Here is a 16691-nt window from a genome sequence, read left to right as displayed (position 1 = left end):
TGCTGCCAAGCCGAATAGGGTGGACCAAATAATCAAATTGCAGTTTCCAGCTGTCATACTCACAGTCCAGCAGTTTTCACATTCATGTTTTCTGGGTATTTTTCGGTTTTTGGCCGGCAGACCGGCAAAAACAGAGCTGGCAAAAAAATCTGCCAGAAATCCTATTTATATTTCGAAACAATAACCATTCAATTCCATCTAACGACTGGGGCGCTGGCTTGGCCACCGGCGAGCATAACGAACCAATTGAGCTGGCCACGACCCCTTGGGGGCGGTGGGTTATTCTAAGGGCGTGGCATTTATTAGCAATTGCTATAGCTTTGCCGTCTGTGCAAAAATACACCCAACCCAGCTTTAAAGCGGAAGCATTTGCCATGGCCAACAGGACATGGGCGGTGGACGAGACCAACAGGACACCACAGGCGCGACGACACAAACAAAACGTGATTCGCATACAAATAAACAAGGCTTCAAGGATACAAAGGCTGCGGAGGATTCCGCCTCCTCCCACACACAGGCGCACATGACCCTTTGGGGCCTCGGAATTGAAACAAATGCCACAGTGCAGGGCGTGCCTATAAATTTTTCACCAAATACATTGGCCATAGGTGCAACTGGAAATGCAACTGCAACTGCAACGGGTGGGTGGTTCAGTGGGCGGCGGGTCAGCGGGTGGTGCTCCACCGCCAGCATGAGTGGGTGCGGTCCGGGGCTCAAAAGGTCCGTGAAATGGCCAACTGGGACATTGTTTAGGGGCGGGTGCTCAACTGCCCGCACACGGACAACATTTGAATGCAAAGCAGGCTTGGCCGGCGGTTGATGTCACTCCTCAATCGCACACTCGCAAAAAAGAGTCATACGAATAGCATTAAAAAATATAATTCTTAGGTTTAAAAGACCTTTACAATTCAAATGATCTTTAAGGTGTCTAAAAGAATGCAACAAAATACAACGACCGCAGAACTGCAATCAAATCATTACCATTCCTTATCCCTTGCATACTTTTAGGTGTTCATGCAAAACAATTCTGCTTTTTGTGGCATTTCCCTTAGTTTCCTAAGCCAAACCTTAAGAAAAGAATTGAAGCCAGACTGTCTTATAACTCGAGACTGATGCCTTGGCAACCATTTTTTAAGCCATATTGAAACAATCCTGCAAGTCTTTATTTTCTTTCGCTGCACCATAGCTCCTAGTAACCTGTCCCCAGAATCTCCTTCGCCGAGCTGCTTAGATGCCGCCTGTCAATGGCAATTACGTTCGGGTTCAGAGTTCAAGTGGCTGCACAAATCACGGCGCGAAATGAAGAGTCAACTATCGACCTCAGGCTGCCAGACGACATCAGAGGACCTCCAGTTGGAGCTTGATGCATGTGCAGCAATTCGGGGGCGAGGACATGGTGATCATTTGTCCTGGCAACCGACGGAGCTACCCGGAAAAATCCCCGGAGCCCGGACGTGTGACGAGCATTTTGGCAAATAGTTTTGCCGACTGCCACTGCTCACCTGGATGGCGAAGGGCGAATCCCTGGGAACGGGCTGCCGAGGAATTCCATCAGCTGATCGATTAGTCGTTGCCGGTGAGGCAAATACTTTCACCCGGGGAATGCCGCCTGTCAGTGGAATGTGCGATGTGGCCAGTATGGCCATGGAGCGCCCCCCACATGTCACGTTTTATGGCTGCCAGTGCGAGTTTATCTTTGGCCGACAGCGTCAACGTCTGTTGCGAGTCCCTTCGCGTCCTGGTGTGTCCTGACTCCCATGTCCTTGGCCATTTTGTTGCAATTTTTATGTGCTTTTATGCACTCGAGTTGGCACAACCGCCCCCTGCCAGTCTCCCACCTTCGACACTCGGCCATCTTACGCTGCCTTGCCACTCGGATAAATTCTCTTGCTCGCTAAATTGAGCAGCATATTTCCCGCTCGAACCCTTGAAGTCCTCAATTCAATCTGGCAAAAAATTCACATTTCTCTGGGATTCCGTTTGAAGTGAAGTGAGTGACAGACAGAAAGCATTTAGCCTCATTAGGAGCTACTAACTTGTGCGCAAAAAGTTGGGCAAATTTAATCAGGAAATCGTATGTAAATATTTGAACTTTAGGCTTTCTGGTTGCGACTCTAATGAAGCATTCAGGGCCGGAAAATGTGGCTGAGTGCGGCGATAATCACTGCATATGAATTAAAAAGTTTTCGGGGGGCGAGTGTGAAAATATTTTGTAGTTTAAAGCAATTTGAAGTCATTTGTAGCCAATTTGTGTGTCTGCCAATGCAATTACAGTGGCTCACTCGAACACACACATTTGTTTGGCAATGCGCTCAGCGATTCCGACGTTTCATCGTCACTCGTCCTTTTTTTCCTGTGCCAGCTTTATTCCCATTTCTTTTTGTTTTGCAACTGCAAATGAGTCATGCTAATGGCAAACCATTAGCCAAAATGCCACTGTATGGGTGAGGGTGATAATTAAGTTGTGTGCATGTGTGCGTTGGTGCCTCGGAGGGAAATGCGATTTTGAAGGCTGTTGTTAAATATTTAAATGTATTCCATGGGCGAAGCCATTCCCTTTGTTGGCAGCAGCAGCATTTGCGCTTACGCCAAAGTCTAATTGCAACCTAAGCCCGAAATAAAATTACTCAAATTGCTCACAAAGAGAGAGGGATTCTTTCAAGGTGGCCACCAAGTGGGTTAAACGTTTACCCAGGGCCTTGAAAGTCCTTCATTTCTATTATTTACCACTATTGATTGCAAATAGTTGTGGGGGGCTGGGCAAAGAAATTACTGGTGTTTTCATATCCCTTGTGCGAGTGCCTGAAAGTAGGCAGTAAAATACTTTTATACTAAAAATATAGTGCTGCATATTTTAGGACACTTCAAAAAATTATATTGAGTAACAATAAAAGTAATCGTTACTACTGTATTATAAGTAATTTGAAAAGTTAATACAAAGTAAGTGTTTTTTTAATTATACAAATATTGAAAAGAATTCTTAGTCACGATTTGCACTGACAGTAGTGGCTACAAATGATATTCCCAAGCTCCATGCAACACAATAAGTATAACTATTCTAGCCATAAATCACTTAGTAAAATTAGTTTCGTGGTAATTCTCAACTGCATAAGTGGTAAAAGTCAACCGAAAATGACAGGCCGCAGAGCGACAACTTGCTATTTCATTTTCATTTACCTTTAATTGAGCTAATCAGCCCGCTAATTGCACTCGCTATTAGCCGCCGGGGCAAACCCAACTAAAGTGGTGGCGACAGGACAGGCAGATATTTTATTGTTATGCGTTCGCGCCGCAAAGCACTTCAAAATTGCACTTTAATGACTAATTTAGAACACACACACACCGAAGGACACACGAGGACAGGACATAAAGGACGTTCGGCGGCAGGACGTGAGTGCCGGCGGAAGTGGGAAGTGCACACTTGAGCAATGGCGATACGACATTTCCTTAATGAAGGCGAGGGGCATAAAAGTTGATGGCCCTCCGGCTCATTTGGTTGCACATGCACATACACCAGCCAAACGGGGCCAACGGGGCGTATGTGTAATTATAACAAGTTCGGACTTTTGACAATCCTCCATTTTGTGCACTTGTCAGCTTTGTGTCCCCCGTCGCTCGATGGCCCGTCAAAGTCTGTAGTTTCCGTTCGGTATCTTGGTCTGCTGGCCGGGACACTCACCTGACACCAGCAGCTCACTGGTGCTGTTGACCAAATTGTCCATAATTGGCTGGAATGTGTAGAACGTCAGCGTTTCCAATTTGTTTGCCTGCACATTGATGGACAGCAGGGCGGGCGTTCCCCGCAGCAGCCCGTTGTCGATCTTCTTTAGCAGATTGTTGCGCAGATTCAGGGTTTTCAGTGTATTCAAGCCGTCCAGGGCGCGCTCGGAAATTCGCTGGAAAATGGGGTTAAAGAGATTAGTTTTTAGTTTGCTCGGCAATTTGATTAAACATAAATTTTTTGATGTTTGCGGGTGCAAAAATGTTATTCTCACACAACGACCACACGCGTACTATGTATGGCAGAGAAAAACCCGAAAAATATTTTCGTGCTGCCATTTTTCCGCATTTCTGCGTATTATTTTCATTGTTTTTCACAGAGTTTCGCTTTTCGTGTGCCATTGTTGTTGTCATTGTCTTCATTGTTTGTTTGCGAATTTATTTATGTGTATGTATATGCCACCCATACAAGCGCAATCACACCTACATGCAAATACATATACACATATTTTTTTTAACTTGTGTGTCCCAATTCGTTTGTCTTGAATTTTATTATACGGAAAAAGTGTGTGTTTTCCTTTATTTTATTTCATTTCTGGTTTCTGTTTTGTTCGGCCGCGCAACGAAAGTGAAGGCGGCGTGTTCCGCCATTATTTAATATTCAATATGCTTTGTCTGGGGAAATGGAAAAATTATGCATATTAAATGTTGGCCTCTGAGGCGGAGAAAGCCTGTGCCAAGGCCCCCGCTCCAGTGATGTGGCATTGAAAAATAACCCAGCAATCTCTGCTCATGTTTGTTTATTTGCCCAGATGATTGACATATAAAAAAATGTGCACATATTTTATTGCGATATTTTGTTAGTTTGATGGGCGATCCTTCGATGCCTACGCGTCCAATTTATTGGCCTGACAACGGCGAAAAAATATAATTTACGAGCGATTTATGTGCGGATTGAGTAAACAAAGTTACGACAACGGAAATAATGGGTGGGCAGGGATTCGGTGGGGCGGCCAGGGATTTCGGGGCTACACTCGAGAATTTTAAGTCTAAAAGTATGCAGCAATTTATATTAAGCTATAAAAATTAGTGAATTTGTTCGCTGCATACTTTTAGGCACCTTACATTGTACTTTGAAGAGATTTCTAAACGCTTTTTCTTTATACTGTTTTAATGTATTTAAATACCACAGTAATGATTATGAATACAAAAAAAACAATTAAAAAGGGTTATATTATTTAACTTGTTTAACCACTATTACATACTTTTCACCCACGCCTGTAGTCGCTTCTCCACAATCTTAGGTTCTTAGTGCAGTAAAGGCTCTGTCAACTATTCTAATCTTCAAAGCAGAGCGAAAGCTGCTTAAAGCTGTTAATTTCTCCCACACACTTTCACCTTAATGCACTCGGTTAGCCCCTTAGCCCCTTAACCCGATTATCTGTTTATCTTCATCCCTGGACTCGCCGCACATGCAGCGTTTTATGTTGTGTAAGACCTAAACCTTTCAACGGCAAATGATTTATGAAGTGAGCAAAAAAATGGAAAAAGGGAAAGCTGACGGGGAAGCCCTAGCCAAACATGCAACACAATTTGCTTTTATCGAAGGCGACAACGACACGGACACCTAACAAAGTCGCCTTCGCTTAGAAGGGGCATTTTTTTGGGGACCTGGCAAATCCGGGAATCTGGAATCCGGGTCTCGAAACAAAGCGCAACGTGGGCGATAACAAGCCCAATCATTATGGCTATGACAATGCGGCCGAGGATCCGGGACGAGCCGAGCTGAACAGGACCCCACTTGAGCGGCTGCTCTCGAGTGGCCCAGTGTCCTTTGCTAAAGTCCTGTCCTAGTGGCCTGACACATATGCGAGTCGTCTGAGTGTGACATGATATGCGAGCACTTTGTAAAATGGGAAAAGCGAAGGAGCAGCCGGAGGAGCCGCAGGAAGGAACAATGTTGGCCCAGGATATGGATATTCAGGATTTACGCTCCTACGGCTGCCTGGCATAACTTCGCTTTCGTGAGTGTTAAGCGACATTTTTCTATTTACCCACACACGCTGGCCATTTTTATGGCCGCCATGACGCAGCAGGGTCCTGGTGCCCGTATCAGATGGCCGAGGATGGGAGCGCCATAAATCCATTATTCCCATGATTTGTTATTCAATATTTTGTAAGTAGATTAACTTGCGGCGCACATTTGTTTGCCACAGAGCGCCGAAAGGCGACTGTCCAGAGGGTAAATGTGCGAATTAAGCCAGAAACCGGGTCGAGACTGGACGAAGGACCTTGTCCACACGAAAAACGTAGGAAACATAATTTACCAATCTATTTATCATATTTGCGCCCCCAAAGGGCCACGGGTCCAGCGATGCTGAGTGACCACTTAAATCACCACAAGAATAGACATTCGAATTGAATTTATGACACCAGCAAAAAGTTGTCCGCATGTCTGTGCCTCCCTGCCCCAAGGATGTGCCATTTATGGAGGCCCTGCCCTGCCCGTCCCTTCTGTTTCTTATGGCCACTCGGCAATTTATGGCCTCTTAAGTCAGCTCCTCCAAGTTGACCAAGTGGCCGAGGCAGACAAATCTTTTTAATCCACTTGCATTAGAGTTGATTGAGAAGTTTCGGTGCTCGCAGATTGCATTGCTATATATAGGGGTGCCATAAATAAAAGCACTCAAACAACTATTTCGAATGCTATAAATGCGCACTTGTGAAACCCAATCAATCTGGGAGTTAATGTTTTACCTTAAATGGGTTCCTTGCTGGGGAAATTAAAGCAAGGATTCAGTTACCCAGGGGAATTTATTAGCCAAATATGATTGGTTTTGTATTGATTTTATATCTATAGATACTTGTATCCCACTGCTCAAAAGTGTGCTTCATTCTCTCCTTAATACGTATGAACTCACCTCGATACGATTATCATCCAGTTCCAGTTCACTCAGACTCCATAACTCAGCAAAGACGGTGTCCCCAATAAAGTTCAGGTTGTTCCGGGTCAGCTTCAGCACATTCAGATTACCCAAGCCTCGGAAAATCTCGCTGGTCAGCACATTAATCTGGTTGTTGGCCAGGTTAAGGGAGGTCAGCCTGGCCATATCGGCGAAAAGGCCCTCGTGCAGAGTGCTGATGTTGTTGTTATTCAAATGAAGCCTTTCGCAGAGCGGAAGATTGCGGAATGCATAGCGGTCCATTTCGAAGATCTGGTTGTGCTCCAGGTTCAAGTCCCTCAGCCTAATGTGATTGGCGAAGGCGTCCTGGTCCAGGGCCATGATGTGGTTGTTGTTCAGGATGATCTTCTCGAGGAAGGGCAGATTGGCGAAGGCATAGCTCTTAACAATCTCCACCTGCGAGTACTCGATGACAATGCTGCTCAGGTTCTTCAGGGGCTCAATGATCATGGTGGGTATGTAGTCCAGGCGGGCATTGTTCTGGATCACAAACTTCAGCTCCCTCAAACGCTTCTGCTGGTAGAATCGCGTCCAGGTGGTGTCGTTCTGATACAGTCCCTCCGAGAAAACCCAGCACTCGGCCTTCTGCACGGGGACATGGTTCTCGTCCGGGGTGCAGTAGCACATCAGCTTCATGTCCCGTCGTCTTGTGCAGAATCCAGTGTTGTCCATGGGTCCACTGTAGCCAGTGCTGCCGGAGTTCACGGCACTACTGCTGGTGAAGACATAGCCGCCGGAGGAGGAGCCCGCTGTGGAGGAGGAGCCACCATAGCCATAGGCATTGTTGCTGGAGGAGGAGGAGGACAGGGAGCCGCTGCTGCCACGCCCCCTGTTGCGACGGTCCTCCTTGGCGCGTCCTTCGGTGGGCGCCACCAGGCATCCCCCAATTAGAAGGAACGAGAGGAGCAGGATGCAGATGGCGCTGTCCGCTGAGGTCGCCATATTATGGCGCTGATGATGCGGCAACATGGTGAGCTTATGCCTATCGCGCGGCGACTTGGATCCTGCAAAGTAAGGGAACAAAACAGAATGACGTGGTCAATAAAATTGGTCTTTCCCATAAAGCACTTAGAGAAATTAAATCAAATTAAAATTGTCACTAAAAAATTGTAAGGATACAAGTAAAAAATTCAAACATTTGTCTGAAATTTAAAATATTTTAAATAAGATTTTTAAATGTCTTCTTACTAGTATGAAGATTAATTTTAAAATTTCTTATCTATTTCTTTAAGCCTTGTTTCCTTGTTTTTTCCCATTAACCTATTTCCCATTTCTTCCCGACTTAAATATAACTTTTTCTTAAAGTGTATCAATCGTAAAAGACAGGCAAGGTTGAAAATGACTCAAAGGAAAAATTCGATTTTCATGGCCTTGATTTTGTGTTTGAAAATATCCCCAAATATACTTGTTTCCAACAAATGGATTTGATTTTATGTGGCCCTGTCATAAAGCCCGCCCTATTTGAGGTGGCGAAAAATTGAAACTGGAATCCAAGTTGATAACCAGCCCATTCAAGTTTATTTGCCCACTCGTTGGCTTATTGTTCCCGGGGCTGGTGGAAAGTGCTCCATAAAAATGCTAATTAATGCTGTTAGCTCTCTCACTTTTGCTCATATTTCATTTGGCCCAATTCACGAGATTCCGCGGTGGATTCATCCCGAACCCCAGCACTTAATTCCCCCTGTTGGCCCCATGGAAATTGAATTGGCCCGTTGCGAAGCCTCCTGCTGGCTTCATTTGACGCTCGGTTGCTTTGTCACTTGGCTGTTCCCTCGGCCCTGTCCCTTGGGCTTCCGTTTTACCCCCATAAACAAATTTATCGAGCTCATAAATAACTGCAACACTGTCGCTGATTGTTCGCTCAACGGCGACGGCAAGGCTTCACTTTTTGCCTGCCCTGCCCTGCTCTTAATTTTGCATTTCGAGTGTCATTGGGCAAAGTGCTCTCTAATTATGCTCGTATTTTTTAATAAATTAATAAGTCACACTGACACTGGGCATATTTCGGGTTCTGGGCTGGCTTCTTGGCTTCCGACTGCCGGCTTCGTTGGCATAATGAAGTGTAAATAAGTTATTGTCAGTTGTCAAGTGAGTTATCGTCGTTATCGACAGTCAGCCCAGTGATTTGCATAAAATATTGTCGCAATAACAGGGAGGAGGGTCGGAAAGAGGGTTGGAAAATCGGGGGGATTAGATGGAGGGAAAGCCGAAAGTCACTTGAGTTATTGACTCGGGCATGCTTCATTACATTGATTTCGATTATAAATTTTAAATAAAACGATGATAAGTGCTGCGTGGCATGATGCGATGCTTATGCCGGCTTAGCTGGCTGCTTTCCCCATCTCAATCTCCAGCTCCATCTCATCGTTCTGGCCAAAGTTCAGGGCTCAAGCAGCATTAGAAGTGGCTCACACCGCAGGATTAAGTACTCAAAATATACATGAAAACTTTGGCGCAGCCAGACGAAGGCTGCTGAAGATGACTTGATGGCTTCAATTTAAATATCAAAGCAAAGTCGAAACTAAAATGTCCTCGAAAACACGTATATACGAACACACACTCGAGCAGAGCGAACCACAGGATATATGTGACGATGTCTGGGGAGATATCTCACATATTCTGGGAATTTTTAAGTGTGTCGTGAAGCAGCAAATCAAGAAATACACAGCATGTGTGTGTAATTATATTCTCGCAAAAAGGGAGGAAAATTCGCCCTTACGGACGGGCTTTCCTGAAGAGAAAAGAATTATAAAACAGTTGTACTGCCTTTAAATGCCCTTAAACATATTTTATAATTTTTCCCATATACAAAATATGTCTTTAATCGACATCTTCTATTAAGCTTTCCCGTATTGGTATGGTATAAGCCCATATTTTTTCAGCTCACACATGCAACGCCTCGCTGACAGCCAATTACTCAACAGGCCTGAAAGGAGGCCAAATGGAAAACAGGGGCGTGGCGTGGGAAAAAGGCTGAACGGGAGCGTTACAAGCAAATGAAAAATCAATTTGTTGATTATGCATAAATCATAAGATTTATGCGACTCCTCACTCGGCATTCATGAGTCATTTATCAAACGAGCCAACTTCTCCTTTCTGCCTTCATGTCAGAATCACAAAAACCGAAAGCGACGAAGCGAATCGCAAATCGAAGTGGCAATGGGGGCAAAAAGCATCGCCAGAGTGTGAAAACAGGTGAGAGTTTCATTCATCTTGAGATGAACTAAATATTAAATATGTATAACACAGTCTAGACCGAGTAGCTTTTAAATCTGCGAGTATATACGCAGATAGAGATGCCATGTTGGCACGAGATTAAATGCAAGCTGCGTACAAATTGATCTCCCTGGCTTAAGTTCTTCATCTCGGGGAGTAAGCAAACACCAGCAACGGCAAACCTTGACGACAAACAATTACCAAGAAAATTACTCCCCCAGGGAAAATGGGAGCAAAGGCAGCAGCAGCAGCCGCAGGAGCAGCAGCAACTAGCAACACTACACAGGCAAAGCAGCAGCAACTATAATATTGTTGGCAGCAGAAACAGCAGGGATAATGGGGCTGCAGCAGTCTCATAGCTAAATTAAAGACAGAACTTTAACGGGCGCAATCAGGACACCAGCAGCAACCTGGGCCTGTTGCCGTTGCACCAGCAACATCAGCTAAATTGACAGCGGCAACCATTATCAGCAACATGATCAAAATGCGGGGCAGCAGCAATATTTGCCTGCCCACTAGCAGCAGCAACATATGCTGCTTTGGTATCAGCAGCCACACGAGCAACAGCAAAAACAGCAGCAACTTTAGGGAAAGAAGGCACACCATAACAACATGCAACATTGGCCATATGTGCCACTTGAACACGAGCAACACCTTCAATAAAACGACCGTGCAACATTAATTGCTCAGGTAACATTAGGGCAACTCCAGCTTAGTTGCTCGGATAACAGCAGCAACATGAGCCGCGGCAGCAGCAACTATTGCCATTAGCGCACCCGAGCAACAGCATTAAAACTTTTGAGCAGTACAAGTAACTCGGGCAGCAGTAATAGTTGCTGGAAAATCAGCAACATCAACTTAAGGGAAAGCCCGGGCAGCAACTGCAATAATAACATGACCAGCAACATTCAGGACAACAGCAACAGGAGCAACAGCAACGGCAACAGCAACAATGGCCTGCCAGGATACGGGTTCTCGGTAATGTTTCGTTGGGGGAAAATTGCAACAAGAAGCAATTTGTCTTGTTGTTTATAATTTCGATTAAACTTTCGGAGCGAGAAACGCATATGTTTGTGTGAGGGAAACTCGGCGCGGGTTGCTGGTGTGCGTGCAAACAATGGGCCGTGCCAAGGGGGGAGCCCTTTCGCCGGGGGGAAAGGCGTGTGAAAGTGTGACAGAAGTGTCGACAAAGAGCGAGGCAGCCGCAACAGCAGCAGCAACAACAGCAACAACAGCAACATCAGCAACCACAGCAACAACAATGATGACGGCGACCCAGTGGGAAATTGGAGCAAAGCCGCAGCTAAGCTGACAGCCACGCAAGCAATTTCCCAGGGAGCCAGATAATATTTTCCAGCAATAGCAATGGAAATTCTTAGCTTTAAGAAGGAACTCGCCTCGTTATGGCCTTGTTTGCCGTATCGGTAAACTTGGGACAAACACAGAGATACTCCTACATAGATACACCCACGGAGGGCCAGAGTGAGCAAACCCCGTCTGAGGTTGATCAAGACAAAAGCCCAGAGTCGGGACTCTGCTATGTGGAAATTGTTTTCAATTTTCGTTATTTGACAAATGGTGACACTTCCGCTGTGGCAGCCAGGACACCAGCATCATCACCAGCCGGGCCAGGGCTTTAACAATATGTACATATACACCCCTCGGCCCACGCCCGTGTGTCATGAGGTTTTGTCAACAATAAGTTTTTATGCCGGAAGACTCGTAGTTGTTTATGGCAGTCCCCCATCAGATGCAGCCTCCCCGGGCTCAGCCGCATCATCATCATCATCAGCAGCCGCAGTCGCCTCACAGCGGGCTTGTGTGCACGGCGGAAAAAGGGATATCTTATGCGGTCCATGCAGACATATCAATTTGGGAGCCCAACTTTTGAATGATTTACTCGTGATAGAGCTGCTGATAAATATTTTAAGCTGAATGTTTTGATTAACTCAAGGTTGTACTCGCTAAAACGTCTTCCGTTTTAAATATTATAACCACTAAGATGTATTAAAGTCTTTTCAATTTCTTTAAGAACTATCTGAAATCTTATCATAGGCAACCTAGATATAACATGATTAAAACAGGTAAGCTTTCGTTTATTTCATTAATACACATTTTTTGCTATAGATTTTTTGATTGGATTATGCATATTTTTTAATATCTCGAACGAAATCAACTTTAAAAGGTTCTTCCGTTTGTGTTCCGCTTTTTCCCGTGTAAGATTTGCGGTAAATATACGTGCGAGTCCTGTTCCTATATCCTATATCATGCGAATATAACTTTAAGCTATGACATGAACGCAGCTCGGACGTGCTTGACTTTGACTGACTGACTGGCTGGTGAGGTGGGCATGGACTGGAGTGGAGTGGGGTCGACTGAGGACTGGAAGGGAATGGAGCCACTAAGGGTTAGTCGCTTTCCATTTAGCTGAGCTGCAAATAAAGCGACAGCTACAAAAACTTGGTCAGTTGGACAAACTGCAGTTCCTGTCTTTGGTTTCGGCTTGGGTCGGCTGTCTGCTGTCTGCTGACTTCTATCTTCTATCTTTTACCATCCAAGCTCCCTGACCCGTGAACTCCCAACCCCTCTGACAAATGACGCAGGGGGCAGAGCGGCAAACGAAACACAGCCATCAATCAGTTGGCCAAGTTATGACGTCCGCACGTTTTATTCGCATTTTTATTAAGGCGCACAAATATCCGGATTTGTCCTTGGCTTGCGTCACTTGTCAGCGCCAGTTGGAGTCTGTTTCGATCAAATCTGGGTTTTTTTCTGGGTGCCAGAAGGGGGGCTCCTATGCCCATATATATTTATTGTCAGCCATGTCACACTTCATAAATATTTCATAAATTGCTTCGCATTTATTTTGACAGTCGCGCCAAAGTTTCGACTGCCATTTGTTAACCCTTTCAGCTGCCGCTGCTGCTGTTTCATATACGCCTTTTTGTTTCTTGGCCCGGTTATTGTTATTTCTGTTATCATGCGAGGCAGTCATTGCCAGCTGTCACACATATTGTCCTTGGTGGGAGGCACCCCCTAACCCATCCACTTTCCCACTCCTTATTGCCAAAAGTATTCAGGCAGCAGGACTCGTTCTCGCACTTTTGACTACTTTCAACTTGGTCCCCGTTTCTTGGTCGTTTTTTAGCTTTTAGCATACCTGTCAGCTAAATAAAATGGAAACTAGTTGCCAGAGCAAACTTTCGCCTTCGCCTCTCTGTTGACACATATTTCTGGGTACTGGGTACTGGGCTCTGGTTTCTGGGTTCTGGGCAAGTGGCAAAAAGCTGAAAGCAAAAAGCCGGGCTGTATGCATATGCCTGCCACGCCCCCTGCGGCATTCAGACAGACAACGCCCCACTGCACTTGAGCTGCCTGCCACATTACTTTGGCCGTCAGTCCCCGATTTTTTTCTGGGCGGCCCCTTTTCGCGCTTTACTTCAAGTTGTTCGCACCCCACTGCGCCCCCCGAAGGATCCGGGACTTTGGAGAGTCCTGGCAACTGCTTAACGCCCAAATTGGCAGCACCTGGCCAAAAGTGTTGGCTGACTGTCCTGGCAGATAAGTAGTCGTCCTGGGCTTTTCTCTCCGCTTTTCTTTTGCTTAGCAGCATTTTTTTCGGGCTGTGTGTTTTGACTTTCAACGAGGAGCGAAATTATTTTCGCTGTTGCAAGTTTGTTGCAACTTTTCCCCGACGCAAAGTGAAAATTTGTCATGCTCGTTGAGCTTCATCCCCTTCCTGCCACTCCCACCCCTGATTATATAATAAATTCCCTCAGTTAGGCAAAAATGCTCCACAAAGACAAACACAAACATAAATACAGACTTAGCACAGACACAGACACAGACTCGTCTGAGGAAACTTTTAACTCACTTGCCAAATATTTTAGCAATTTTTGAATAAAACATTTCCTAGATTCCGGGCATCTCCAGCCAGCTGACAACCCCCTCTCAGTGCCCTCTTTTTCATCCACCTGTTTTCAGCGCCCTAAAAGTGAGTTTCATAGGGGTCTCAACTTAATTAGTTGGGATTCCTGGCTCTGAAGAATTCCTATCCCTTGCATACTCGTATGTACCGAATGTATATACATTTCAGTCCTCAGGGACGCGTTCTTACCTTTCGATTGAGTGCTGGAAAAGGACAAGTCACGTACTACAGGAGTCCTCGATCTGCTGACTAATGCAGTGTCTCTGCAAAGATATAGAGGGAGGGAAAACAAATTAGTTTGATATTACTTATTATAATGTCATGTTTCGGTCTCGCTACAGACATGTTTTTCAACCACAAATTGTAGCACCGCTGGAATTGGCATATACTTTATTCATAAGCCCCTGGGAAGGCCTCAAATGCTAATGGAAATTACGTATTAAATAAATAACAGCGAGAATATTACATGAATTGGGAAATAAGCTGCGTAGTCTAGTAGCAATTGGAAGTAGTGTGGGTATATTGAAGGTATTTTAACACCTTCGTATAGGAATCTATACATAAGGAGTACTTTTTGATGCCCTTTTCCAGAATCTATTCTAGGAAGGCGCTTCTTATAGATGGGTTTTATTTCTATATAATTATTTATCAAGATATTCCATATAGTACATAAGTATGGTGTTTGTATTTTATGACTTCTTATATCTAGCTTCATATCTCTACATATTCCAGTTCTGTAATACATTTCTAATATACGTTTTTACCAATTGTCATACAGTGGTTCTATATCTAACTTATCATATCTCTAGATATTCCAGTTCTTCTACATAAGCTATATAGTGGTGCATATATATGTTCATGAAATGGTTTTTTGTGTTGCATGTTCCCAAAATTAGCTCTATGAAAGAGCGCCGGTGACTCCACCTTTTCAGCGTTATCCTTTGTATATTTTTTATGGCCCTTGCAGTGCTCGCTTTTTATACAACTTTATAGGCTTCAAAGATCAAAGGCTTGGCCGGGCAAATCTAATTGCGTTAATTTTCCAGTAATTGTGGTCCGACTACGTTCACTTCCAGCCAGGACATGCGATAACGTAAACAGCAGAAAAAGTCCTGCGACAAAGGGAAAAACTATTAACACGAAGGGGACACTATGGGTGGGGTCCTCGGGGTGGTGCACATGTGTGTGCGGAATGCGTGGATGGCTCAGGGCTCAGGGGTCAGGGCTCAGAGGCTCACAGGTCGTGGGCGTGGATGGCGCGTTATTCAAATAGTTTCGGGCGCCCGGAGACGATAACGACGATGACGACAGCCCAAGGCAATTCCCCGGCGTGGGCGGCGCCACGCCCTCATGTGTGTATGGACATGGAAATGAAATAATTGCATTGGCTACGCCTAAAGAAGAACTGGCCCCCCAATTTCCCGCTTTCCCCAGTGTTTACTGCACTCATAATCGCCTCCGCCCAACGTTCGTTGACCATTTGAGGTTTTTCGTCGTCATTTTCCCTCCGTTTTTTACTCATTGCCGTTAATTATGCCCGCATTTCTGGTTTTTTGTGTTATTTGAATATTTAATAAGATTTATGCCATTCATGCCGCTGATGCCTTCTGATGATTAAGCATTGAATAATTGCTGACGGAGGCGGAATCCACCGAACTGGGCGGCGGGGGAAGTGCTTTTGTGGCGAACCGAACAATTGTCTGGGGGAGTGGCGTATCGGGGCATCTAAATTTGATTGTCGGTGGAATGTCAAACAAGTTCAAACGGCGGCTGCCAGTGGCAACCGACCAACCAACTGAAGCCAAATGAAACCCCAGAAAGCAGTTGTTCAAATGGCGGGAAAAATCAGGGAAATGCCAGGCCCCCGGGGAGAGGGGAAAAACATATGGAAAATCGGATCCAATGACATTGATTGTTCAATTGGGCGAGGTTTTCGGCGTGGGGCAGGTGAGCGAGGTGGCCAAACATGTTTAGGCGGTAATGCGATACAGGAACATAAAAAGCGATCCAATTTGTTTAGATCATTAAAGGTCCTCGGGGGATTTGTGTGTGTGCTGGCAAAGTTTTCGTATTTATTTATATTACAGTTTTGCACTTCAATTGAATACAGTTTTCAAAGAACACTTAGTGGTGAATCATAAATTCACAGTGGTAAACTAAATCGCCTGTTGAGCTTGTAAAATGAAGTAACTTTTCACTGCCATCTAAGTTAAGCCCTTCATATAGAACCTAGAACAAGAGCATTCTCTTGATTTGATTAAAATCAATTTACCAAATCGTTGCTTCACTTAAACTCCCAGCATTTTATACACCCCCATGCCCAGGCCATGTGAACAATTTGCATGTGGATAATCTGGGAGAGTCGCTTTCGGAAATTGCTGCAGCGTTTCCATTTCATGTGTGAGCCAATAAAAATTTAATATAATTACGCACAATTTCCAGTTGAAGTTTATGGCAGAGACATGCTAGCAGGATGGGGGTTTACAGGGGGCGGTAACGGGGGAGGGAATGCGAATCACAATCGCAGGACGCAGGACACGACGTGACTTTTGACAGCGGAGGGGCTGGGATCCTGCTCGCTTGCCTGGGACTTTATGAGCCGCCGCTTCGCCAAGACAAACATAAACACTTGTGCTTCAAAGGGCGCTCGGGAGGGCGGTGGTCAGGGGTCACGGGGGCGTGGCAGGACTGCAGCTGATTTCATAAAGTGTAACAAGCCAAAGCTTTGAGCTCGACTGCTGCGACAAACAAGCGACAGCGGAGCCGCAAGCTCCTCGCAGGAGAAAAGTTTGCGAGCGCCAAAGGATATCTGAGTGTTTGCGTGTGTGTGTGTGTGTTGTGGCAGCCTCCACTCACACACACAT

At 45.3% G+C, this 16691-nt stretch overlaps 1 protein-coding gene across 2 annotated transcripts in view; it reads right to left on the bottom strand.

Annotated features, from left to right (window-relative positions):
* Positions 1 to 16691, bottom strand: part of LOC108035390 (connectin) — a 55209-nt gene that overhangs the window by 12874 nt on the left and 25644 nt on the right. For both annotated transcript variants that reach the window (XM_050885914.1, XM_017111002.3), the window contains exons 2-4: positions 14017 to 14090; positions 6642 to 7687; positions 3680 to 3896 (exon numbers count right to left, since the gene is read on the bottom strand). In XM_050885914.1, coding sequence (XP_050741871.1) covers positions 3680 to 3896; positions 6642 to 7652 — 1228 coding nt within the window. In that variant the 5' untranslated portion in view covers positions 7653 to 7687; positions 14017 to 14090. The remainder of the gene's footprint in view (positions 1 to 3679; positions 3897 to 6641; positions 7688 to 14016; positions 14091 to 16691) is intronic.

The sequence above is a fragment of the Drosophila biarmipes genome, chromosome 3L, assembly GCF_025231255.1.
Source record: "Drosophila biarmipes strain raj3 chromosome 3L, RU_DBia_V1.1, whole genome shotgun sequence".
Taxonomy (NCBI): Eukaryota; Metazoa; Arthropoda; class Insecta; order Diptera; family Drosophilidae; genus Drosophila; species Drosophila biarmipes.
Note: the sequence above shows the minus strand (reverse complement) of the source record. Positions and strands in the feature narration are given on the sequence as shown.